Consider the following 27,256-nt stretch of genomic DNA (forward strand, 5'->3'; position numbering starts at 1 on the left):
TGTGTTCAGGGAGAACTTTGGCTTCTGCCTTCAGGAGTCAAGTTCTCCCGCAAGCTTGTGAGAATAAACCTTAATGTATTTTGACTCATACCAGCCTCAGAGGTATTTTTTACCTACAACAAGGGACCCACAAAGCAAATCAGTACAGCCACTACCACCCCCATCTCCACATTAGCCACACCCCTCCACACATTCCTCTCCTTTCCCACATTATCGACACCCCCCCCAGTCCCCAATTTGCCTCTCTTCTGGACTGAATCTGCCAAATCTGTTTGAGGGTCGGTTTCCTTCAACATCTAGCCCAGGAAGACATTCTACGTGTGCAAGTCTATACAATTATGGCAAGTAGGCGACTTGAGTGAGTAAAGTATCACAGCCAAGTCTGTTCCCATACTCGCCTGTCATCTACACCTCTGTCCTTTTCCCCGCCTCCTCTCCAGTAGAAGGGAGCCACAGCCAATTGTAGAAACCCGCTTGCTCGCTTGAGCAAATTCAGCATAGACCGCGACTCAAATCAAGGGTCTGCTGTTTGTTTAGTTTAGCATTACGCTGTCTCAGTGTTTTTACTCCTTAATTTCTGAATGGAGATGTCTTGCAAGACATTTCATAAGAACCTGGAAGAGGTCTGTAAATTTATGGAGGGGTTTAACAGGGTGGACGTAGAGAAGATGGCTGGAATTTTACCGCCTTGCCCGCCCCCGGAATCGGGGCGGGTGAGGCTCGCAGAACAGAATTCTCTGTTGGCTTCGGGCCTGATTTTACAAGCCTCGCCTGAGCGAGGTTGTAAAATCCCACGCAGTGTGGGGCAGTCCACAACCAGAAACCCATGGCGGGATTTTCCGGCCACACACAGCGTCAAGACCAGAAATTCCTGCCCAGGGTCAACAGACCTTTAAATGGTGCACTGAACTTCCGCTACGATTCCCGCATTGGGCAGGACCAGAAAATCTCGCCTCTGACGTGCTGCCAGCAGGACTGGAGAATTCTGCCGGCGGGACTGGAGAATTCTGCCGGCGGGACTGGAGAATTCGATGTCTTAGATTGGTGTCATTACATCAGTACAGGTTTGTTGGCTCTTATTCATGTGTGAACCCAGCTGGCGGGAATGGATGGCCTCTCCCTCCGTGAGCAAGGAAACTGAGAGCCTAGACTATTCTCATCTGATAGCCACATCAACCTTCCAGCACATGGCAACCTAGCCTAGTGAGTGGGCCGCATGAGTGGCCCCCTTCATCTCAGTGGGCCACAGAATTGAAATCAGGCTTGTTCATGACCCCATGAATAAGATTAAAGACATTTAATACACGCCCACTATTTCAGAATGAGTTATAGAAAATGCTCAATCATTTATACATCATGATGTGGATTTGCCGGTGTTGGACTGGGGTGGACACAGTCAGTAGTCTCACAACACCGGGTTAAAGTCCAATAGGTTTATTTGGTAGCACGAGCTTTCGGAGTGTTGCCCCTTCATCAGGTGAGTTGCTTTGCGTGCGTATCACTTCAGTCAGACCAATAGGAAAAAAGCTATGTGGCTAGCTACATAAAACGCTACAGAAATCAGCACAATGTGGAACCTGCACATGGGCAACAAGCAACAAAATGTCTTGTAGGCCTCACTCTGAATCCAGACGGACCGCACATGGCCCTCAGGCTGCAGTTTGCCCACCATTGCAACACAGGATGGAGCACAATCACAGGATAATCACAGGGTGGCACAGCGCCTAGCACTGCTGCCTCACAGTGCCAGGGACCCGGGTTCGATTTCGACCTCGGGTCATTGCCTGTGCGGAGTTTGCACATTCTCCCCGTGTCTGCGTGGGTTTCCTCCGGGTGCTCCAGTTTCCTCCCACATCCCAAAGGGGGGGCAGGTTAGGTGGATTGGCCATACTAAATTGTCCCTTAGTGTCCACTGATGTGTAGGTTAGGGAGATTAGCCATGGTAAATGCATGGATATGGAGGGGGATGGGCCTGTGTAAGATGCTCTTTCAGAGAGTTGATGCAGGCTCGATGGCCCAAATTGCCTCCTTCTGCACTGTAAGGATTCGATGATTCTAATGAGGGAGGGATGACTTTCCACTTTCTCAGACTGGGTCTCCACTCCCGCACTCACTACATCATTACAAGGAAGAAGCAGAACACATCCCTTGGGCCCACAGTCGGGAACACATTCCTTACCCTGGTAGATCTGGTGCCAAGTATGACCATGTATCACTCAGATTTGTAACTGGACTCTTCCAACCAGTCTCGGAATCGCTGGTATGGTGAAGGCTGGGATCCTGTAGGCATTGCCTAGTTATCGGGGATGCCGGAGGTTGCTGAAGACATCGAACTGGTCGGACATGAGCAAGAAACAAGAGGAAGTGCAATTAGCTGGGAAACAGAAACATTTGTGCCACATGCAAGCAATGGCTCTGCAATGAGTTAACTCAAAACAGGAAGTGGCCTGAGATTTGATACACTCTATTGCAATTACTGATCTGCAATGTTGGCTGGAATTCTCCGGCCGTTCACACCGGCTGGATTCTCCGGTCCCGCTGGCAGTGCACCCACACCCGCAGGTTTCCCGCCAGCGTGGGGTGACATCAATGGGGATTTCCATTGACAGCGGCAGGACCGGAGAATCCCGCCGCAAGCAAACAACGCACCACCTCCCGCTGACGGGAAACATGCAGCTGGGAGGCTGGCGAATCTCATCCCTTATGGCTAACTGAGTAGGAGCTTTTATAAGGATGTTCCATTCAGTATTAAGCAGTGACTTGTTACGTCCAGACTGCCCAGTCTGCAAGATGGAGTTTGCAAGCTGAGCTTCTGAGCTTGAAGTTGGTTTCAACTATAACAAATCCAGTTAATAAAAGCAAATTACTGCAGATGCTGGAATCTGAAACCAAAAGAGAAAATGCTGGAAAATCTCAGCAGGTCTGGCAGCAACTATAAGGAAAGAAAAGAGCTGACGTTTTGAGCCCAGATGACCCTTTGTCAAAGCTTTGTCAAAGGGTCATCTGGACTCGAAACGTCAGCTCTTTTCTCTCCTTACAGATGCTGCCAGACCTGCTGAGATTTTCCAGCATTTTCTCTTTTGATAACAATCCAGTTGTTTTCCTGTAACATTCTATTTTCAAAACTCTTAAAAACATATAAACTGTTTAGATAACTGTTGATGTTTAATTAGTAGCGGCACTCTCATCTGTGTCAATGGTTCAAATCCCACACCAAAGCCCAGCCTGCCTTCTCTGATGGTTGCAAAAGATCCCATGGTATCATTTCTTGGCTGCTATTTATCTCTCAACCAAGATCAAGGGGAGGTGATGGCACAATGAAAGTGTCACCAGAGTAGTAACCCAGAGACTGGGGTAATGCTCTGGCAACCTGGGTTTGAATCCCACCATGGTGAAATTTGAATCCAATAAAATTTTAGTGGGGGCACAGTGGTTAGCACTGCTACCTCACAGTGCTAGGGATCCAGGTTCAATTCCAGCCTCACGTGACTGCCTGTATGGAGATTGCACATTCTCTCCGTGTCTGTGTGGGTTTCCTCCGAGTCGTCCGGTTTTCCCCCACACTCCAAAGTTGTGTGGGTTAGGTTGATTGGCCATACTCGATTACCCCTTAGTGTCAGGGTAAATACGTAGGGTAACAGGCAAAGGGCGTGGGCCGGGATTGTTGTTGGTGCAGGCTCGATGGGCCGAAAGGCCTCTTTCTGCACTGTAGGGATTCTATGAAAAGCTGGATTTAAAAGTCTAATGATGACCATGGCACCACTGCTGATTGTTGGAAAAATCCATCTGGTTCACTCATGCCCTTTAGGGAAGGAAATCTGCCGTACTTACCTGGTCTGACTTACATGTGACTCCAGAACCAACAGTTCCAGGGCAATTAGGGATGGGTAATAAATGCTGACCCAGCGGGTGACACCCACATCCAATTAATCCAATGCGGCACGGTAGCACAGTGGTTAGCACTGCTGCTTCATAGCTCCAGGGACCTGGGTTCGATTCCCGGCTTGGGTCACTGTCTGTGTGGAGTTTGCACATTCTCCTCATGTCTGCGTGGGTTTCCTCCGGGTGCTCCAGTTTCCTCCCATAGTCCAAAGATGTGCGGGTTAGGTTGATTGGCCATGCTAAAATTGCCCTTAGTGTCCTGGGATGCGTAGGTTAGATGGATTAGTGGGTAAATATGTAGGGATATGGGGGTAGGGCCTGGATGGGATTGTGGTCGGTGCAGATTCGATGGGCCGAATAGCCTCTTTCTGTACTGTAGGGTTTCTAAGATTTCTAAGATTTCTAAGAATAAGAAGTAAATACAAATGATCTAGTTATTCTCACATGACTGTTTGTGGGAGTTGCTGCATATCGCATTTCCTTCATTTCAAGAGTGACTACATTTCTAAAAATCCCTCAGTGGCCATTCAGCGCTTTGGACATTCTGATATTGTGCGTGGCCCTTTAGAAATTCAAGTGCTTTCTTTTACCGTCGTTTAGTTTTGAACGAATCTGACGTATCCGTGGACACCCCAACAGCGTACTGCTCCGATTGTTGTACAGGTACGGGAACAGAACCTCTGCCATCCATTTCCAAAGCTCCCCTGATCTGAAAGAGAGCGCGCCGATTTTAGATAGATTCCAACAGAGGACACATGGCAAGATGTTTCAGATTGCCACAACAAAAACTCTCTTTGCGTTCGATCGAGTCATGAGTCATAACGTACAGGTCATTCGGCCTCTCAAGAATATTCAACCAATCAATTCATCATGGTTGATCCACCTCGAATCCACCTTCCCACCTTGTGAGCAGCATGATGGCACAGTGGGTTAGCACTGCTGCCTCACAGCGCCAGGGACCCGGGTTCGATTCCCAACCTCGGGTCGCTGTCTGTGTGGAGTTTGCACCGTTCTCCCCGTGTCTGCATGGGTTTCCTCCGGGTGCTCCGGTTTCCTCCCACACTCCAAAGATGTGCGGGTTAGGTGGATTGACCGTACTAAATTGCCTCTTAGTGTCAGGGGGACTAGCTAGGGTAAATGCCTGGGGTAATGGGGTTAGGGTGAGATTGTGGTCAGTGCAGGCTCAATGGGCTGAATGGCCTCCTTCTGCACTGTAGGGATTCTACGTTCCCACACTATCCCCTTTATCCCTTAACTTCATGAATCACAAAGTCAGCATTTGCAACAGAAGTTGAACCACATGATCAGCTAAACCGCACACCCGGTGCATCAAACCCTATACATTCCCAATGGCCGGACAAATCCACAAGCCATTTTGTAAGTAAGTAAATCAAGCAAAAAATCTTAATCATATAGGATTAATTGAAATGTTAATTCTACCTATTTTTGTTCCATAACTCGTGTATCTCTCAGTTGTGACAACATTAAACGTGAAAGCTCGAGTGAAGTGACACACCTCTAGGAGCTGTCCTTTGGTGCTTCAGAGGACAAGGTAACTAAGGGCCAAAAACATCATTTGCCATCTAGTTGTTCATGCTGAGAAAGAAGGCAGAATGATTTCTGGTTCTCTAACCATCTTAAATTTTCTTCCTGATATTTAGCAATGGAAATCCGTATACTTTACCAACTTGACGGACAAGAGGCTTTTAAAATCTGACCTGCACACAAAGTCAAGTATTTTTTAGGTCTGTTCTTCACTAAGGTACATTATATCATGACAGAAAAGTAACCTTAATCTATCTCAAACACTCTTCTGCAGTGCTGTTGGCTGTAAATGCAGAGATAGTTCTGCTTATCCAAGCTGCCTGTGTACACAGCAATGGCACTGCTCTGCCCAGTGGCCTGGCTGAGAGCCCACTGCCACACGGGAAACTACCTGGATCAACGCGTGTCGCTACACACTGAGCTGGACCTGACCCAGTGCATGGACCAAATGTGGGTTCCGAGTCCGTATGGGCAAACAGTGATATTTGACCCGTAGTGGCCAGTGCCTGCCATCCAGTTAAGGAAAGTGACCTGCCTCTCAGAGTTGTTGAGTCAGTCAGCTCAGCAGCGCCTCCCCGAGGTGGCTGCAGCTGAGGAGGGAATGCCTCCATGTTAGGTGCCGTCAGAGGCTAATTCGAATGCCAGCGGGGTAGGGAATTGCCCACCTCCAGAGGGTTGGCAGCCACACCATTGCCATTCCCGCCATTGACAATATCCCCTGGCATCAGGACAAAGATAGGTGGTGGTAGTGGAGCCTTCAGACACCATTTGATGAGGCGTCTGCCCCTCTCAGACTGTCTCCAGAAAGCTGGTAAAATTCAGCCCTTTGTATCTAAAGGACCGGAACGGTAGACCGAGTAGCCCATAGTCGTAATATCAATGTTCCCTCTAAATTTTCTTTGTGCTGTGTGGGGCGGCACAGTGGCACTGCTGCCTCACAGCGCCAGGGACCCGGGTTCAATTCCCACCTTGGGTGACTGTGTGGAGTGTGCACATTCTCCCCGTGTCTGCATGGGTTTCCTCCGGGTGCTCTGGTTTCCTTCCATAGTCCAAATTTGTGCGGGTTAGGTGGATTGGCCATGCTAAATTGACCCTTAGTGTCCCAAGATGTGTAGGATTGGGCGATCAGCGGGGTAAATACATGGGGTTATGGGGATAGGGCCTGGGTGGGGTTGTTGTCGGAGAGTCGTTGCAGGCTCGTTGGGCTGAATGCTATGATTCCACAAACTCTGAGCACTACAGTTTGTTCGTCAGGGGCCAGGTTAATTTTAAAAGGCGTGACTTACACTGGAAATTTCTCCTGACAAAGTTGTGAGCAGCCTTTTCATTTCAGATGCACGGTGCGTTCGAGATCACTTCAGTGAGCCGTGCACGCGTGCATACGAGAAGTCACACTGTTCATTGTAATGACCACCTTCTTTAGCCAAAGCCCCAGTGGCACAGTGGTTAGCGCTACTGCCTCACAGTGCCAGGGACCCGGGTTCAATTCCCGTCTTGGGTCTCTGTGTGGAGTCTGCACGTTCTTCCCGTGTCTGCGTGGATTTCCTCCGGATGTTCTGGTTTCCTCCCACAATCTTAAAGATGTGCTGCTAGGTGAATTGGCCATGTTAAATTCTTCCTCAGTATACCCGAACAGGTGCCGGAGTGTGGCGACTAGGGGATTTTCACAGTAACTTCATTGCAGTGTTAATGTAAGCCTTACTTGTGACTAATAATTTAACTTTTACTTTAGCTACAACACTCCTCTGTTTGTCCTTCCTTTCTGTCATTTTACACTTTAAGTTGCATTAAGTTACATCCCGCTACCCACTTGTATATCTTCCCTATTTCATTGTTATTTCTGAGCTCCCTCCTTCTAATCGACTAACTCCAATTTTGGAGTCATCTACATATTTAGCCACATTGCATTGTTTCTGAAGCCTGATATATTTTGTAATTTAGACTGTGATGATACTGTGTCTTTAAGACATGTATTTGGGTCATGTTTCTGGTGCAGGATCTGCTTCAGCAGTTTATTTTCAATGCCTTTTTGTCTGAATCTGACAGCTCTGTTGTTACTGCAGCAGCATAATTGATCTTAATTGCTACAATGTTTGTTTTAATCTAAACTAATGCTGTTCTGTTGTTTTTAGTGCTTTCCCCTGGGTTTTGAAGAGTAGGGCTTGATTAGGTTGTTTGACAATGAAAATCATGTGGTAGGGTGGAGCTAGGCTTACACAGAACTCAAGCTCAGTTTGCCGCTTTGGAAGTGGTCGCTCTCTTTGTGTCTCTTTTTCTCTCTGGACTTTGAGATTGGGATCTGTCAGAAAATGAGTCTCTTTATCTGAGATTCTGCTGTTTGGGAATTGATCCTTCTCTGGAGGTTGCTGTATGGGAGTCAGAAGACAAGTGTCTTTCTCTATCTGTCCAGGGATGTTAAAAGATGGAAATCTAGCATCCACATGAGCATTTTTTAATGCTAATTCTAAAAATGGATTTATATCCATGAGGATACTGCTTACATTGGAACTACAGAGATAGCTAGCAGTTTAGAATTATACTTCGTCATGTTTAAATATTTTAATTGGTAAAAGTTATGCTAATTCTTTTTGTTATATTTTAACTGTGTTCTTAAATAAAGTTTGTTTTGATAAAAGCTTCCTAGTGGATCTATTGAATCATACCTGGAGCAAAACATCTTATGCTCACCGTATTGCCAAAATCAAAAGGAAAAGTTAAGGTCTCGGCTAACTTCATAATATACCTTGGAATTTCTGACCTGGTCCCTAACAAGACACAACAGTGATCCGAGCATTCCATGCAAAATTTCCCCCATCCCCCCACCTCCACCAACCATGACTTATCTCCTTGTTTCCTGCCCTTAATAATTTATACCCATGGCATTGTTCAAAGAAGAACAAGAGAGCACTCCCCATAGTCCTGGCCAATACCTATCTCTGAACCAACATCAGGTTATGAGGTCATTATCACATTGCTGTTTGCAGAGGTTTGCTTGTGTGTAAGTTGGCTGCAGCATTTCCCGCATTACAACAATGATTTGTGACGATACTATGCCTTTAAGAATTGTATCTTAATCATGTTTCTCTGCAGGAGGTTTCTGCAGTCCTTGGCAATTTGTCAGCACCGTGTTGTCTGTAGTCGCTGGCCTTCATTGTTGCTGAGACAGTACAATTGACATCACATTGATTTCAATCTGGGCTAATGCAGTGTTCTGTTGTTTTAATGTGTTCCCCTGGGATTGCGGAGTGGAGTTTGATTGGGGATGATTGACAGGGCATGTCATGTGACTAGGAATAGCTGTGCTTCATAGAGAAGTCTAGTTTTTAGTTTCATTTTCAGTAGCAGCTTGAAGTGGAGAGAAGCTACAGTGCTTTTTCCCTCTCTCTGAAGTTGGAGTTTCTGTTCTCTGTGTGGCTGTTTTTGGAAGCTGCCCAAGATTAAGTTTACCTCTCTGATGCTTGGCTGTTTTCTCGGCAAACAGCTGGCCTGGACTTCTGTCCATAGGTGTTACAAAGCTGAAGGTCCAGCATCACGTGAGCGGACTTGCTCTTGAGAAGAGTGTATGGCTGTGGGATGGTGTTTAACTTGGAACAACAGAGATAGCTAGCTATTAGGAGTTATTATGTGTCATGCTTAAGTCTTGTAATTGGTAAAAGTTATGCTAATTATTTTTTTAATATTTTAACTGTGTTCTTAAATAAACATTGTTTTATAAAAGGTTTCTGATGGGTCACTTGAATCATACCTGGAGTGAAACACCTTACACTGCTGCTTCACAGCTCCAGGGACCTGGGTTCGATTCCCGGCTCGGGTCACTGTCTGTGTGGAGTTTGCACATTCTCCTCGTGTCTGCGTGGGTTTCCTCCGGGTGCTCCAGTTTCCTCCCACAGTCCAAAGATGTGCGGGTTAGGTTGATTGGCCATGCTAAAATTGCCCTTAGTGTCCTGGAATGCGTATGTTAGAGGGATTAGCGGGTAAAATATGTGGGGGTAGGGCCTGGGTGGGATTGTGGTCGGTGCAGACTCGATGGGCCGAATGGCCTCCTTCTGCACTGTAGGGATTCTATGATTCTATGATTAGTGGGTAAATATGTAGGGACATGGGGGTAGGGCCTGGGTGGGATTGTGGTCGGTGCAGACCCGATGGGCCGAATGGCCTCTTTCTGTACTGTAGGGTTTCTATGTTTCTATGTTTCTATGTTATGCTCACCCCAGTGCCAAAATCAAATGTAAAACTTAGGCTAACTTCATAAAACACCTTGGAGTTTCTGGCCTGGGTTTTAACAGACTAGATGGAAAATGTGAAAGCACTTTCTAAATGGAAGTCCCTTCTCTCTTTCAATGGGGAAATATATTTACAAGTGCAACAATATTGGTGATATGGATTGAGTAATCTGGGAGGGGAGGTGTGCGCAGCATGTCAGGTTTTCAATGATAAGTTCCTATATTAAATCCAAGTTGTGTCTTACCTTCTGATTTGTTGAAATTCGACCCCATTTCTGGCTCCCAGCAAGCCCTGTCTAATTGAACTATGCAGAAGTCGGCTCTGGGCATCTCTGAATGAGTCTCCATAATTAATTAGCAAGACCACGAGCAGAAACAGCATATAGATGATGAAGTTCTGAAAGACAAGAGGTGACAATCCCAATTAGTGCTGTTTAACGTTAATGTCAATACTGATTTTAAAAAAATAAGAATGAGGACACTTGAACACAAGCCGGTGGCACAGTGGTTAGCACTGCTGCCTCACAGCACCAGGGACCCGGGTTCGATTCCAGCTTGGGTCTGTGCGAAGTCTGCATGTTCTCCCCGTGTCTGCGTGGGGTTTCCTCCGGGTGCTCCAGTTTCCTCCCACAGTCTGAAAGACGTGCTGGTTAGGTGCATTGGCCATGCTAAATTCTCCCTCAGTGTACCCGAACAGGCACTGGAGCGTGACGACTGGGGGAATTTTCACAGTAACTTCATTGCAGTGTTAATGTCAGCCTACTTGTGACAAAATATAAATGAAAAAAAAACCGAGATCAAAGGGACAGGACAAGGTTCGAGTGCTCCTCAGGATAACAGCAATACTGAACTGGTATTAAAACCTAAACGGGAGAAGCTGATACTCTGTGAAAATAATTATCCTGTGTTTGTGCTCAGACTTATTATTTTCGAAACTGAATATTTTGTTTAATAGCTGGTTGGAAAGTTGCTACGGTTGCATCCAAAGCCTGGATATGTAATCCACTGGCCACTTCACGATGCAGGATTCGTACTGTTCGTTCCTTCTCTCCCACATCACTGTTAAGTCAATGATGCGAGCTGTTCTTAAGGCAAGAGTCCTGTAAACATTTCCTCCTGTTGTTTGTGGAGCACTTCACTCGTGTACCAGGCACAGCACGCTGTCCGCATGCCTCAGGGAAGAGTGTAAACAGCCGACAGCACCGATTAGTATTTACACACGTAAATAGCTCCCTTGCTTATGAAAAAGGAGGCAGCCCACTAATAATGATGGGAGAGGAATATTACTTCCCTCCTCCACGATGTTCCAGCCACATTAGTGCCAGACCAGGGTGGATGCAGAAAGGAAATCTCCCCGTGTGGGAGAGACTAGAACAAGGGGACATCATTTAAAAATAAGAGGGTCTCTCAATTATGAGGAATTTAGAAGATTTTTTTTTTCTCTGAGGTTCGTGTGTCTTTGGAACTGTCTTCGTCGGAGAGGGCAGTGCAGACAGGGCCATTGAACATATTTAAGGCAGACGTAGATGGATTCTTGATTAACAGGGGGGGTCAAAGGTTATTGGGGGTAGGCAGAATGTGGAGTTGAGGTCACAATCAGATCAACCGTGAGCTTATTGAATGGTGGCGAATGCCTGAGGGGCCGAATGGCCTGCACCTGATTTGTATTTGTATACCAAGATGGGGGGACTGAGAGGGGGAATGTTACAGCAGGAAGTGAGGGGGAAGGGGGAATGTTACAGCGGGAAGTGAGGGGGAGGGGGGAATTGTTACAGCAGGAAGTGAGGGGGAAGGGGGAATGTTACAGCGGGAAGTGAGGGGGAGGGGGGAATTGTTACAGCAGGAAGTGAGGGGGAGGTGGGGAATGTTACAGCAGGAAGTGAGGGGGAGGAATATTACAGTGGGAAGTGAGGGGGAAAGGGGGAAAGTTACAGCGGGAAGTGAGGGGGAAAGGGGGGAAGTTACAGCGGGAAGTGAGGGGGGAAGGGGGAAAGTTACAGCGGGAAGTGAGGGGGAAGGGGGAAGTTACAGCTGGAAGTGAGGGGGAAGGGGGAAAGTTACAACGGGAAGTGAGGGGGAGGGGGGAAAGTTACAGCGGGAAGTGAGGGGGAAGGGGGAAGTTACAGCTGGAAGTGAGGGGGAAAGTTACAGCGGGAAGTGAGGGGGAGGGGGGAATGTTACAGCAGGAAGTGAGGGGGAGGGAGAAAGTTGCAACAGGAAGTGAAAGAGGAAGGGGGAAGTCACAGCTGGAAGTGAGAGTAGGAGAGGAAAGTTATAGTGGCTTGTGAGAGAGTGGGGTAGGTGCTCTGGCCTGAAGATGGGAAGTGATCGCTAAGTTAACAATTGTGGAAGAGGTTAGGTGTGGTCAGTCTGTTAAATGTAGATTAACCCAAGGGTCATTTATTTTTCCTCTACCTGGTTCCAAATTTAAAAAATCTTTTAAAAAAATTATCAGTAAATAGATGTGGTTAAAGTAACTGAAGTGGATTGTTTTACAGTAAGATAATCAATAATTCTCATGCTCCCTACACATCGTTTGGTTGAGAGGAGTTAAGTTTAGTGCACAATTCTAAATTTTCTTCCAGCATTAGGCGGTTTATTTAAATGTTTTTACCTTAAAAGAAAAAAAACAATTCCAGAAAATACCAATTCCAGAAAACACAGATGTATTTTTCTGTGGTGAATGTATTGCTGTCTGAGTTCTTTTTAACAACTTGGTGAGACCGACTTTGGCTTTGGAACAACTATCCAGACAGTAATTAAAGTTAAATTACACAGGGAGACGATTGATAGGTGTGAATTATAAATGTGTAGGCAGGGGATTAATTAATATCAGTGTCACACCTACTGACAAAGGCCCATGGACACTGGGAGCCAAGACCATCAGTATACTTGGCCTCAGTCCTTTGATAGCTCTGTTGCTTTGACACTGATGGATCAGCTGCCTTTAACAGCTGGTCTCTGAACTGGAAAAAACACTAACGTTAGTCATGATTCATTGTGAAATAAAAAATTACTCTTTGCCATTTTTGAGCTCTCTCAGTGTTTGTTTTGGCTACGGCTGGAAATTTAAAATTTGCATCCAAGATCTAGCAATCCCTGCTCTGTAGCATCAGGAGAATTACACACTTACCTCGGTGTTAACAAGTGAAACACAACTCATTTTCCCCCCTGATTGTATAAGCACATGCATGAGTCAGAGATTAAAAAGTTTCAGAATAAAAACAGGATCGCTGGGACTTCTGAAGGAAAGACAGAAGGTCATTGAAAATGTGTCAACTTCCTAAACTGAAATATATTGTGAATGGGGTGGTACAGTGGTTAGCACTGCTCCTCAGAGCGACAGGGACCGGGTTCAGTTCCAGCCTCGACTCACTATCTGTGTGGAATTTGCACCTTCTCCCAGTGTCTGCGTGGCTTTCTTCCGGGTGCTCCGGTTTCCTCCCACAGTCCAAAGATGTGCGGTTTAGGTGGATTAGAATCGTAGAATCCCTGCGGTGCAGAAGCAGGCCATTCGGCCCACCAAGCCTGCACTGACTACAGTCCCACCCAGGCCCTATCCCTGTAATCCCACATATTTACCCGATGACGTCCCCTGACACGACGGGGCAATTTGGCATGGCCAATCCACCTAACTTTCACATCTTTGGATTGTGGGAGGAAACCGGAGCACCCGGAGGAAACCCACGCAGACACGGGGAGAAGGTGTAAACTCCACATGGCCAATGACGCAAGGCCGGAATTGAATCCGGGTACTTGGCGCTGTGGGGCCACTGTACCATTCTGCTACCCCAATGCTGGATTGGCCATTCTAAACTGCCCCTTGGTGTCCTGAAAACGTGCAGATTAGGGTGATTAGCGGGGTAAATATGTGGGGTTATGGAGATAGGGCCTGATTAAGAATCTCTGCCAGAGAGTAAGTGCAGACTAAATGGGCCGAATGGCCTCTTTCTGCACCATAAGGATTCCTCTGATTCTATGAGTCAGGCTGTTCAACAGAAGTCATCTTTAATTTGCTCGTTCAGCTGCTGACTGGCTTACGGTGTATTTTATCATTAAATGTGTGGTTAAATGCACTTGCAATGTTTTAGGAGTACCTGACAGGTACGTCGTATGCGGAATATACAGCACAAGAACAAACCATTCTGCCCATCTGGTGATTGTTGGTGTTTATATTCCATAGAAACATTCTCCCCTCCCACCTCATCTCAGTTCCCGTTCCTTTTTCTGCCGTGTGTTTATCCAGCTCCCTGTTAAACACATCAATGCTAGTCACCTCAACCATTCCACATTCTTATTTCCATTCATGGGATGCGGGCATTGCTGGCAAGGCCAGCATCTGTTGCCCATCACTGATTGCCCTTGAACTGAGTGGCTTGCTAGGCCATTTCAGAGGGCAGTTAAGAGTCAATGACATCACTGTGGTTCTGGAGTCACATGTAGACCAGACAAGGTAAGGATGGCAGATTTCCTTCCCCAAAGCATATTAGCGAACCAGATGGGTTTTTATGACAATTGACAATGGTTTCGTGGTCATTGTTAGACTTTTAATTCCAGATTTCTTTTTGAATTCACATTTCACTGTCTGCCTTGGTGGGATTCGAAGCCAGAGCATTGCCCTGGCTCTCTGGATTGCCAATCAAGGTCCACTTTCTAATCACTCTATGAGTAAAGAGGTTTCTTCTACATTCCTACTTTAGTGCTGGTTGAAGCTCCGAATTGATGGAGGTTTTCCGATTTGTACCTTGAGTATCCTGTGAAGAACCTGGACCTTCCTCGCCTCCTCCTTGGCTTGCAGAAGGCCGTATCCTTGAGGAGGCCGCACCTTGCCGATTTTTTCCGAGATCTGTTCGACTCGCGGCTTCTCGACTAAATTGTCATCTTCATCGGGATGGACGCGCTTGGCAACCACCGCAAAGTAAAGTGCTTCGGTCAGAACCTGAATTACAAATAGAGGATCAGAAAGGGCACTCTCATTTATAGTGGAGCATTCTTATTGAAGGCAGTAGTTGTTCAAATGGAGAGGAGGGCCTAAACCTCCGGCTTTAAGTTGTTCTGATATAAGGAGATATGTCCAAGATCAGGGAGGTTGAACTTTGAGGTCCAGAGCCAATTGTAGTTCCTTGCAGGCGGCAAACAACTTATCAGAAATTAACCAAACGTAGAACGATTGCAACACAGAAGGAGGCCATTCAGTCTGTTGTGCCTGTGCTGATTCTCTGCCAGGGTAATTTTGCTAGTTCCACTCTCCTCCCCGTCCCCAATAGCCCTGCTAATATGTTACCTTTAGGCGTTTAGCTGATTCTCTTTTGGAAGCCACAACAGAATCTGCCCCCGCTCCACACTCACATAGTACATTCCAGAACCTAGACACTTCCTGTGTCAAACAGTTTTTCTTCATGTTGCCTTTGGTCTTTTGCCACTCGCTTGGTGTCCCCAAGTTCTCAACCATTTCAGCAACGGCAGCAGTTTCTCGCTAGCTCCTCCATCCACACCCCTCATGTTTTATCAAATCTGCTCTCCACTTTCTCTAACGGAGAACAACCCAAATCTATTCACGTAATTGTACGTCCCTCATCTCTGGAACTGCACTTGTAAATCTTTTCTGCACTCTCTCTCTGAAGTCTTCACATCCTTCCTAAAGTGTCGCGCTCAGAATTGGGCGCAATCCCCCAGTCCAGGCCAAACCAGTGTTTATTTAGCCCGCAAATTTCCTCTCCATTAACATCCATGGCCGCTAAAGTTATGGGCAATACACCTGCAATTTTCCAATGAGCTGTCCACTGTGTGCAAGGCCTGGGTCGCTGCTGAACGATTTGATCCAAAGATGTTTGGATTTGATTCAAACTCAATCAGTTTCAGCGAAATAGTTTTTTTACAATCGTAAAGGAAAGTACCACATAATAAAGAAACTCCAGCCTGAGTTTTCCCTCACTTGCTGGAACAGTCAGTGGTGCAGCCCAGGAAGCTACTGGTTTGACTATCAATCTAAATCGAATTAGTTACTGTGGATCAGACATGATCAAATGAATGGTGAAGCAGACTTGATGGGCCATATGGCCTACTTCTGCGTCCTACATCTTATGGGCCACTCCAGTTACCTCAGTACCCCAGCACAGGTAAGGGCTTCCACACCCAGCTAATCACAGAATGATATAGCACAGAAGGAGGCCATTCGGCCCTCCGTGTCTGTGTCAGCGCCTTAAAAAAGTGATCCAAGTAGTCCAAATCCCCCCTACTCTTTCTTCATAATCCTACAAAATCTTTTCCCTTCAATTGTTTACTGTGCATTCCAGATCACAACGGTTCATTGCCACGTGACTGGATGACAAATGTTGTCCTTTAATGCTCCTGCATAGAACGTAGAACAGTTCAGCACAGGAACAGGCCCTTCGGCCCACAATTTCCCGAACACGACACCAAATTATACTAATCCCTTCTGCCTGCCGTTGGTCCATATTCCTCTATTCCATGCATAATGATGTGCTTACCTAAAAGCCTCTTAAATGCCCCTATTGTATCTGCCTCCACCATCACCGCTGGCAGTGCGTTCCAGACACCTACCACTTGCCCCTCACGTCTCCTTTGAATTTTCCTCCTCTCACCTTAAGTGCACGCCCCCTAGTGTTAGACATTTTAACTCTGGGAAAAGGATTCTGACCGTCAACCCTATCTATGCCTCTTACAATTTTATAGACTTCTATCAGGTCTCCCCTCAGCCTCTGCCGCTTGAGAAAACAATTCTAGTTTATCCAGCCTCTCCTTTTATACCTCATACCCTCTAATCCAGGCAGCATCCTGGTAAACCTCTTCTGCACCCTCTCCAAAACCTCCGCATCCTTCCTGTAATGTGGTGACCAGAATTGAACGTGATACTCTTAAGTCCTGTGGAACCACTTGGGATGTCTGATCATATTAAAGGTGCCATTTTAATGCAACAACTTGTTGTGGTATTAAAGATTCCCGTGCAATACAACATTATTTAGTTGTCAGATGGGCAATAACAGATGTCTCTTGGTGCCCAGCTAAATTGGATGCTGGTATAAAGAAAACAAATGTCCAGCTTTATTGAACCAGATGTTGTGGGAATATAAAAAGTTGAACTTGTGTGGTCTTTCGGTATATTCTTCAACACTCATGCAAAACGTCAGAGGCTGGGGAGTTTCCTCAGAGATGTCCATCCCACAACGTGGAGAATGACTCGACACTCTTTTACGCCAACTGAGGGTGGGATTTTCCAGCCACACTCGCCCCAAAAACAGGCCCTTGCATGGTCCACCCTCTGCCCACTACGATTCCCATGTTGGGCGGGACGGGAAAATTCCCCTCTAAATCTCTGACACACTTTTGTTGGAGCTCCAGTACCAATTCCAAGGGTATCCCAGGTCTTGCTGACCCACATGTTCCCAAACAAATCTAGAGTCATAGAGGTTTACAGCATGGAAACAGGCCCTTCAGCCCAACTTGTCCATGCTGCCCTTTTTTTTTTAACCACCAAGCTAGTCTCAATTGCCTGCGTTTGGCCCATATCCCTCTATTCCCATCTTAACCATGTAACTGTCTAAATGCTTTTAAAAAGACAAAATTGTACCCGTCTCTACTACTACTTCTGGCAGCTCGTTCCAGACACTCACCACCCTGTGTGTGAAAGAATTGCGGTGTCGATGGTAGTCATGATGTGGAGATGCCGGCGTTGGACTGGGGTGAACACAGTAAGAGTTTTAACAACACCAGGTTAAAGTCCAACAGGTTTATTTGGTAGCAAATACCATTAGCTTTCGGAGCACTGCTCCTTCGTCAGATGGAGTGGAAATGTGCTCTCAAACAGTGCACAGAGACACAAAATCAAGTTACAGAATACTGATTAGAATGCGAATCTCTACAACCAACCAGATCTTAAAGATACAGACAATGTGGGTGGAGGGAGCGTTAAGCACAGGTTAAAGAGATGTGTATTGCTACCAAATAAACCTCTTGGACTTTAACCTGGTGTTGTTAAAACTCTTACTGTGAAAAAATTGCCCCTCTGAACCCTTTTGTTTTTCTTCCTTCTCACCTTAAACCTATGCCCTCTAGTTTTAGACTCCCCTACTTTTGGGAAAAGATGTTGACTATCTAGCTGATTTATGCCTCTCATTATTTTTTAGACCTCTATAAGATCACGCCCAAGTCTCCTACACTCCAGGGGAAAGAGTCCCAGTCTATCCAGCCTCTCCTTATAACTCAAACCATCAAGTCCTGGTAGTATCCTGATAAAATCTAGAAAGATCTAAGACTTCAAACTATGATTAGTGCTCATGGCCAAATGGTTCTGTGCCGGAAACCTGCCTTCAGAGGCTCCAAGAGGAAGAATGAAGAGAGGACGCTGAAGATTCCTGAGATGAGCCACATGAGGGCGATCCTGGGGGTAAAGTTAACGCCAATCCATATGGACACAGCGAAGCAGCCTAAGAAGAGGAGGAAGCAGAGGACGTGGGCTGTATAACTACACCAGCACGGGAAGAGACATTGCTGCGGAGGATCAGTGAAAGCTGTTGAAACATAAGAATATAAAATAACATTAATGGAATCCAACCTGGGTCAGTCATTCCCTCAAAACAGATCTTAAAAGAGACACAACAGACCGAAAGTCCTGTATGAAATGAAGAGGTGTTTGGTAGTTGTTACAGTGACAAAGTTATGATCATTACAAAGTATTTGCAACCCAGAAACTGGTCACTGGCCCGATCAGTCCCGGTTATGTTCCACACGAGCTTTCTCCCGCCCTTCCTCTTTGAATCCTGTCAGTAAATCCTTCTGGGTGGCACAGTGGTTGGCACTGCTGCCTCACAGTGCCAGGGACCCAGGTTCGATTCCCGGCTTGGGTCACTGTCTGTGTGGAGTCTGCACGTTCTCCGCAGTGACTGCGTGGGTTTCCTTCGGGTGCTCCGGTTTCCTCCCACAGTCCGAACGACGTGCTGGTTAGATGCACTGACCATGCTAAATTCTCCATCAGTGTACCCGAACAGGTGCTGGAGTGTGGCGACTAGGGGATTTTCACAGTAACTTCATTGCAGTGTTAATGTAAGCCTACTTGTGACACTAATAAATAAAATAATCTAGCCTCTTTTTAAGTGAATCAGTGCTGTTTGCTTCGACTGCTCCTTGTAGTAACGAGTTCCACATTCTCTGCACTCTCTGGATAAATCAGTTTTCCCTGAATTCCCTATTGGATTTATTCATGACTGCCTCATATTTATGGTCCTGGATTCTGGTCTTGGCCATTTATGTTTCTGTATTTTTGTGTGAGCTGCAGTATTTCCTTGGACTCTGGGTAACTGATGATTTCATTAACAGATCTTGTTTTCCCTGTGAACCAGAATGTGCTTTTACCTACCCAACTATCCATTAAAACATTGGCAGAGTCCAGGTTTCAAACTGAGAACTCTCATGCTGTATTCCTAGTATAAATCACATCACCAGACGGTCCCCTTTACTTTGAGTGGCGGAAGACTGTATCCACTGTCAGATTGAGCACAGGGTTTAAACCCGCAGCTCTCTCACTTGGCAATGAGAGTATTGTATTGCCCACGGAACCACAGCCAGCAGTAGTTTAGCAAGTATGTTGGCCTTCATTGCGAGAGGTTTTGAGTACAGGAGCAGGGATGTGTGGTTGCAATTATCCAGGGACTTGGTGAGGCCACACCGAGAGTATTGTGTGCAGTTTTGGTCTCCTTTTCTGAGGAAGGATGTTTTTGCTCTAGGAAGTGCAGGGAAGGTTTACCAGGCTGATTCCGGGGATGGCGGGACTGATGTATGAGGAGAGATTGACTAGGTTAGGATTGTTTTCGCTGGGGATCAGACGAATGAGGGAGGATCTCAGAGAATTACAAAATTCTAACACGACTAGAGACGCAGGGAGGATATTCCCGATGGTGGGGGAGTCCAGAACCAGGGTCACAGTCTGAGGATTCGGGGTAGACCATTTAGGACAGAGATGAGGAGACATTTCTTCACCCAAAGAGTGGTGAGCCTGTGGAATTCACTACCACAAGAAGTAATTGATTTGATTTATCATTTATTATTGTCACATGTATCAACATACAGTGAAAAGTATTGTTTCCTGCGCTATACAGACAAAACATACCGTTCATAAAGAAGGAGAGAGTGCAGAATGTAGTGTTACAGTCATAGCTAGAGTGTAGAGAAAGATCAACTTAATGCAAAGTAGGTCCATTCAAAAGTCTGACAGCAGCAGGAAAGAAGCTGTTCTTGAGTCGGTTGGTATGTGACCTCAGACTTTTGCAACTTTTTCCAGAAGGAAGAAGGTGGAAGGGAGAATGTCCAGGGTGCGTGGGGTCATTAATTATGCTGGCTGCTTTGCCGAGGCAGCAGGAAGTGTAGACAGAGTCAATGGATGGGAGACTGGTTTGCATGATGGATTGGGCTACATTCACGATCTTTTGTAGTTCCTTGCGGTTTTGGGCAGAGCAGGAGCCCATACCAAGCTGTGGTACAACCAGAAAAAATGCTTTTTATGGTGCATCTGTAAAGATTGGAGAGAGTCGTAGCTGACATGCCAAATTTCCTTAGTCTTCTGAGAAAGTAGAGGCATTGGTGGGCTTTCTTAACTATAGTGTCGGCATGGGGGGACCAGGAAAGGTTTTTGGTGATCTGGGCACCTAAAACTTGAAGCTCTCGACCCTTTCTACTTCGTCCCCATTGATGTAGACAGGGGCATGCTCTCCTTTATGCTTCCAGAAGTCAATGACAATCTCCTTCATTTTGTTGACATTGAGGGAGAGATTATTGTTGCTGCACCAGTTCACCAGATTCTCTATTTTATTCCTGTACTCTGTCTAGTTGATGCCAAAACATTGAATGTATTCAAGCGGCAGTTAGATATAGCACTTGGGGCAAATGGGATCAAAGGTTATGGGGAGAAAGCAGGATTAGGCTATTGAGCTGGACGATCAGCAATGATCATGATGAATGGCAGAGCAGGCTCGAAGGGAAAAGTGGCCTTCTCCTGCTCCTGTCTTCTATGTTTCTATGTTAAATTATCCTTTCAATTCAGGGATGTGTGTCTGGAATTTCTGTAGGGATCTCCCAGTCTGAGTGTAATGTTGATGAAAGATCAATGGGCTCCCTGGAAAACTGTGTGTCATTTGTCTGGGATATGGAAGAGAGGGGGTCGGGGGGTGGGTTTTGCAGATCTTCTGCTAGAGTTAAGACAGTGCATTGGGAGAACCTGGGGGACTACAGTCATCTTCAGGTTAATGGACTGGTTGTTTCCTCTGATGGCCAAGATGGTTCTAAGTGCAACAAGTGTAGAAGGCCATCAGTAAGATACAGTGCCTATCCAAAGATCATACAATCATAGGAAATAGGAACAGGAGTAGGCCATTCAGCCCTTCGAGCCTGCTCCACCATTTATGAGGCCATAGCTGATCTCACACTCAGTAAGTCCGCTTTCCTCCCTTATCTTCATAACTCTTAATTCCCCGACTGGTTAAAAATCTATCGATCTCAGCCTTGTAAATGTTCAAGGACTCGGTCTCCATAACTCCCTGGGGTAAAGAATTCCAAAGATACACCACTTTTGGAGGGAAGAAATTCTTTCTCAAATATGTCTTAAATAAGAACCCCCTTATTCTGCAACTATGCCCTCTGGTTCTACACTCTGCCATGAGTATAGTACTTGGGGCGAATGGGATCAAAGGTTAGGGGGAGAAAGCAGGATTAGGCTATTGAGTTTGACGATCAGCCATGATCGTGATGAATGGCGGAGCAGGCTCGAAGGGCCGAATGGTCTGCTCCTGCTCCTATCTTCTATGTTTCTATGAAACTTCCTCCCAACATTTACCCTGTCTAACCTTCTAACGGCATAGGCAATAAGCAGTAGAACAGTTAGCCAACAACACAGCCACAGGGACCTTGTAACCAAAAACACCCCGAAAGATCAGTGGCCTGTTTACCGGGGGTGTAGGGTGTGGAGTTGGAAGATTTTACCTATTTTTCGGGTAGTGGCTGATCTTGCGATGCCATGGGAAGATCGGAGGACTTGGCCATCACTTGTCATGTGCAGGATTGGTGCTTCTGCTCGTGGCTGCTTGCTCCCGTCAGTTATCTCCGTTCTGAAGAAAAGAAGAGCGGACTGGTGTGAGCATTTTCAGTAATGGGTGAACACAGGACATTTTCATATCAAGTCTGCTTGACAAATGAAGGACGTATCAGTATTGTAATTGTAAACCTTGGGGTTGGTCGGTTTTCGATTTGCCACTTGGATATAAAGCTGGCATTACAGGAGAGCCACCTGTTATAGAGGCCAAGCACATTTGAATCATAGAATCATAGAATCCCTACAGTGCAGAAGGAGGCCATTTGGCCCATCGAGTCTGTACTGACCGCAATCCCACCCAGGCCCTATCCCCGCAACCCCACATATTTACCCTAGCTAGTCCCCCTAACACTAAGTGGCAATTTAGCATGGCCAATCAGCCTAACTCGCACATCTTTGGAGTGTGGGGGGAAACCGGAGCACTCGGAGGAAACCCATGCAGATATGGGGAGAAGGTGCAAACTCCACACACACAGTGACCCACGCTGGGAATTGAACCCGGGTCCTTGGCGCTGTGAGGCAGCAGTGCTAACCACTGTGCCGCTGTAATTTATAAAAGCTCTTTCATGGGTTGTAGGTGTTGCTGGAAAGGCCAACATTTGCTGCCCATCTCTAATTGCCCTTGAACTGAGTGGCTTGCTAGGCCATTTCAGAGGAGCAGCTAAGAGTCAACCACATTGCTGTGGCTCTGGAGACACAAGTAGGCCAGACCGGGTAAGGACAGCAGATTTCCTTCTCTAAAAGGATATTAGTGAACCAGATCAATGTTTATGCAAATCGACGCCAGTCATCATCATGGTCACCATTCCAAAAGAATAGATTTTCTTTTTGATTAGTTGAATTTAGATTCCACCAGATGCTGTGGTGGGATTTGAACCCACACCCCAGAGCATTAGCCCAGGCCTCTGGGTTACTAATTTAGTGACAACACCACGACACCACCATCTCTTCATGTAGGAAATTCATTCCTATTGATTTCAATGCCAGAGTTATGTCAGGCGTCAATTTGAAAACCTACGCCATGGACTTTCCAAACTCTAGCTGTATTTGGAGAGGGCTTTCAAAGCTCAGAATGTTAACTTAGAATCATAGAACCATAGAAGGTCTACAGTGCGGAAGGAGGCCACTCGGCCCCTCTAGGCTACGCCGACAACAATCCCACCAAGGCCCTATTCCCGTAATCCCACATATTTACCCGGCTAATCCTTCTAACCTACGCATCCCTGGACAGTAAGGTGCAATTTAGCATGGCCACTCAACCTATTCCCCACATCTTTGGAGTGTGGGAGGAAACCAGAGCACCTGGAGGAAACCCACGCAGACACGGGGAGAACGTGTAGACTCCGCACAGAGAGTGATCCAAACCGGGAATCGAACCCAGGTCCTTGGAGCTGTGAGGCAGCAGTGCTAACCACTGTGCCACTGTGCCACCCCCATGCCACCATGCTTGTAGACCTTTTAGACCTCCTAGTATTTTGAAAAACAAGGGTAATTTTGTTCCCGTACGATTATTTCAGTTTAGAAGATTAGATATTCATGTTGAGACGATATCCTTAAGTGATTGTCGGTAGTAAAATTGTACTTGGTGAAACCAGGACAGATTTTCACAACATACTCACAGGTTAGATATTAAGTGACTCTCAGCATCGAGTGAGACCCTGCCACTGTCGTAGGAGGTAGACACCTCATGGTTTCCGTCAAAGTTAACTCTTTGTATCAGGTGTTCATCTGAGGGAAACAAAGTGGAGGTGGAAATATCTTACTACTGCGTCAGCACAAATGGAAGCAATAGGATTACATGATACGTACAGCGCAGAAACAGGCCATTCTGCCCAACAAGTGCATGCTGGTGTTTATGCTGTATTCAAGTCTCGAGCACCCTTTCCTCACCAAGCTTTATTTCCTTCTCCCTCATGCTGATTTCGCCTTGCTTAAATGCTCTGACCAAGATCGCAAGAAACTACAAAGGTTGTGAATGTAGCAAACCACCCTCCCATCCATTGACTCCGTCTACATTTCCCGCTGCCTCGGAAAAGCAGCCAATGTAATTCCTTCAATGTAATTAAGGAGCCCATGCACCTCGGACATTCTTTCTTCCACCTTCTTCTGTCGGGAAAAAGATACAAAAATCTGAGAAGATGTACCAACCAAGTCAAGAAGAGCTTCTTCCCTGCTGCCATTAGATCCTTCTCTACATCCTAATTATGACTGTAACACCCTCTCTTTTCCTTCTCCCCTATGTACTCTATGAGCTTTATCTGTATAGCATGCAAGAAGCAATACTTTACACTGTATACAAATACATGTGATTCATAGTGCTTGAATCTATCATCAAGGAAGAAATAGCGAGACATCTGGATATAAATTGTCCCGTTGATAAGACGCAGGTCATGTTTGACTAATTTGGTGGAATTCTTTGAGAACATTACGTGCGCAGTGGACAATGGGGAACCTGTGGGTGTGGTGTATCTGGATTTCCAGAAGGCATTTGACAAGGTGCCGCACCAAAGACTGCTACATAAGGTAAAGGTGCACAGTGTTATGGATAATGTATTAGCATGGATAGAGGATTGGTTAACTAACAGAAAGCAAAGAGTGGGGGTAAATGGGTGTTTTTCTGGTTGGCGATCAGCGACTAGTGGTGTGCCTCAGGGATCAGTGTTGGGACCGCAATTGTTTTACGATTTACATAGATGATTTGGAGTTGGGGACCAAGTGTAGTGTGTCAAAATTCGCAGATGACATTAAGATGAGTGGCAGAGCAAAGTGTGCAGAGGACGCGGAAAATCTGCAAAGGGAGATAGATAGTCTAAGTGAGTGGGTGAGGGTCTGGCAGATGGAGTACAATGTTGGTAAATGTGAGGTCATCCATTTTGGTAGGAATATCAGCAAAATGGACTATTATTTAAATGGTAAAAAATTGCAGCATGCTGCTGTGCAGAGGGACCTGGGTGTCCTTGTGCAAGAATCACAAGGCGTTGGTTTGCAGGTGCAGTAGGTAGGTAATTAAGAAGGCAAATGGAATTTTGTCCTTCATTGCTAGAGGGATGGAGTTTAAAAACAGCGAGGTTATGTTGCAGCTGTATAAGATGCTGGTGAGGCCACACCTGGAGTACTGTGTACAGATTTGGTCTCTTTACTTGAGAAAGGATATACTGGCACTGGAGGGGGTGCAGAGGAGATTCACTAGGTTGACTCCTGAATTGAGAGGATTGGTTTATGAGGAGAGACTAAGTAGACTGGGGCCATACTCATTGGAATTCAGAAAAATGAGGGGAGATCTTATGGAAACATATAGGATTATGAAGGGAATAGATAAGATAGAAGTAGGGAAGTTGTTTCCACTGGCAGGTGAAACTAGAACTAGGGGGCATGGCCTCAAAATAAGGGACTTATTCAATCCTAAATAAGATTTAGGACTGAGTTGAGGAGGAACATCTTCACACTAAGGGTTGCGAATCTGTGGAATTCCCTGTCCAGTGAAGTAGTTGCAGCTACCTCATTGAATGTTTTTAAGGCAGGGATAGATAAATTTTTGAACAGTAAAGGAATTAAGGGTTATGGTGAGCGGGCGGGTAAGTGGATCTGAGTCCACGAAAAGATCAGCCATGATCTTATTGAATGGCAGAGCAGGCTCGAGGGGCCAGATGGCCTACTCCTGCTCCTAATTCTTACGTTCCTATGTGACAATAATAAATCAAATCAAATGCATTTATACTGCTCACTTCCAGTTCCACATTCTCACCACTCATTGGGTAAAGAATTTCTGAATTCCCAGCTGGATTTTTAAAATATTCATTCGTGGGACATGGGCGTCGCTGGATGGCCAGCATTTATTGCCCATCCCTAGTTGCCCTTGGTGGGCAGTTGAGTCAACCACATTGTTGTGGCTCTGGAGTCCCATGTAGGCCAAACCAGATAAGGACGGCAGATTTCCTTCCCTAAAGGGCATGAGTGAACCAGATGGGTTTTTCCCCACAACGGTTTCACGGTCGTCAGTAGATTCTTAATTCCGGATATTTTTCATTGAATTCAATTTCCACCATTTGCCGTGGCAGGATTCGAACCTGGGTCCCCAGAACATTAGCTGAGTTTTTGGATTAATAGTCTAGCGATAATACCACGAGGCCATCGCCTCCCCTGGTGACTTCCTGGTGACCATTTTAGATCAATGCCATCTAGTTACGCTCTTCCCCATGAGAGGAAAAATTCTCTCTGTATCCACTCTGTCAAACCTTTCAGAATTTTAAAGGCCTCTATGGGCTCAGCCCCTCAAGCCTTCGCATTTCAAGGGTAGAGAGACCGCCGGTTCTTCCTCCTGCTGGGTACACCTCTCGCGTTTCTAGTATCATACTTGTAAATCTTTTTGTCTACCCTCTCCAGCGCCTCCAAGGTTCAATGCAAGTTGAATCTCCTTCTGTTTTCTCAAATTGATTTGTTGGCCTTTTGAAATGCTTTGTATCTGAAAAATGACTACCTTAACACGGCAATGAAGTTATTGTGAAAATCCCCAGTCGCCACACTCCGGCGCCTGTTTGGGAGAATTTAGCATGGTCAATACACCTAACCTGCACATCTTTGGACTGTGGGAGGAAACCCGGAGGAAACCCACGCAGAGTCAGGGAGAATGTGCAAACTCCACACACAGTCACCCAAGGCCAAAATTGAACCCAGGTCCCTGGCGCTGTGAGGCAGCAGTACTAACCACTGTGCCACCGTGTTGCCCCCAATTACTAACCAGGCCTGAGTCTGCTTAGCTACCGAGATCAGACGAGATTAGGCGTTTTCAGTGGTTAGCACTGCTGCCTCACAGCGCCAGGGTCCCAGGTTCAATTCCAGCCTCGGGTCACTGTCTGTGTGGAGTTTGCACGTTCTTCCCGTGTCTGCGTGGGTTTCCTCCGGGTGCTCCAGTTTCTTCCCACAGTCCAAAGATGTGCGGGTTAGGTTGATTGGCCATGTTAAATTGAACCTTAGTGTCAGGGGGATTAGCAGGGTAAATGTATGGGATTGTGGGAAGAGGGCCTGGGTGGAATTGTGGTCGGGACAGACTCGGTGGGCCGAATGGCCTCCTTCTGTACTGTAGGGATTCTATGTTTATGGCTGTAGGCCGTAGATCATAAAAGGTGCTACAGAAAGGCAAACCATTTCTCCTTTACTGCTACAAGGAGCCCTCGAGTCCTCACTCAATCCGGTAGAAGTGATTACCTGAAGCCGAGAAGCATTTGGTCCGGACTTGATCGAAACCAAGCGAGAGGGGCTCATCGTCTGAACTCAGTTGCGTCTCTATTCCGAGATGGCGGGTCCCTCGGCCTCTCCTTAGCTTTGGAATGTTGCTCCCGATAATGGACTGATCGTTCAGCAAATCGGGCCAGTTCGCCATGCTGTCGTAGGCGGGCCAGTTCGGCAGGCTGTGGGTGAACAGGGAGTCGCAGCAGTTGCGTTACGTTAATTGGAACAAAAGGCAAAAACCACTCGACTTGCCAACATAAACACTCGCCACCCTCCT

At 46.3% G+C, this 27,256-nt stretch overlaps 1 protein-coding gene across 1 annotated transcript in view; it reads right to left on the reverse strand.

Annotated features, from left to right (window-relative positions):
- Positions 1–27,256, reverse strand: part of pkd1a (polycystic kidney disease 1a) — a 229,998-nt gene that overhangs the window by 22,494 nt on the left and 180,248 nt on the right. The window contains exons 34-41 of the mRNA XM_078240701.1: positions 26,956–27,158; positions 23,370–23,478; positions 21,642–21,766; positions 17,979–18,181; positions 14,395–14,589; positions 9,896–10,047; positions 4,473–4,591; positions 2,180–2,333 (exon numbers count right to left, since the gene is read on the reverse strand). Coding sequence (XP_078096827.1) covers positions 2,180–2,333; positions 4,473–4,591; positions 9,896–10,047; positions 14,395–14,589; positions 17,979–18,181; positions 21,642–21,766; positions 23,370–23,478; positions 26,956–27,158 — 1,260 coding nt within the window. The remainder of the gene's footprint in view (positions 1–2,179; positions 2,334–4,472; positions 4,592–9,895; positions 10,048–14,394; positions 14,590–17,978; positions 18,182–21,641; positions 21,767–23,369; positions 23,479–26,955; positions 27,159–27,256) is intronic.

The sequence above is a fragment of the Mustelus asterias genome, chromosome 23, assembly GCF_964213995.1.
Source record: "Mustelus asterias chromosome 23, sMusAst1.hap1.1, whole genome shotgun sequence".
Classification (NCBI taxonomy): domain Eukaryota; kingdom Metazoa; phylum Chordata; class Chondrichthyes; order Carcharhiniformes; family Triakidae; genus Mustelus; species Mustelus asterias.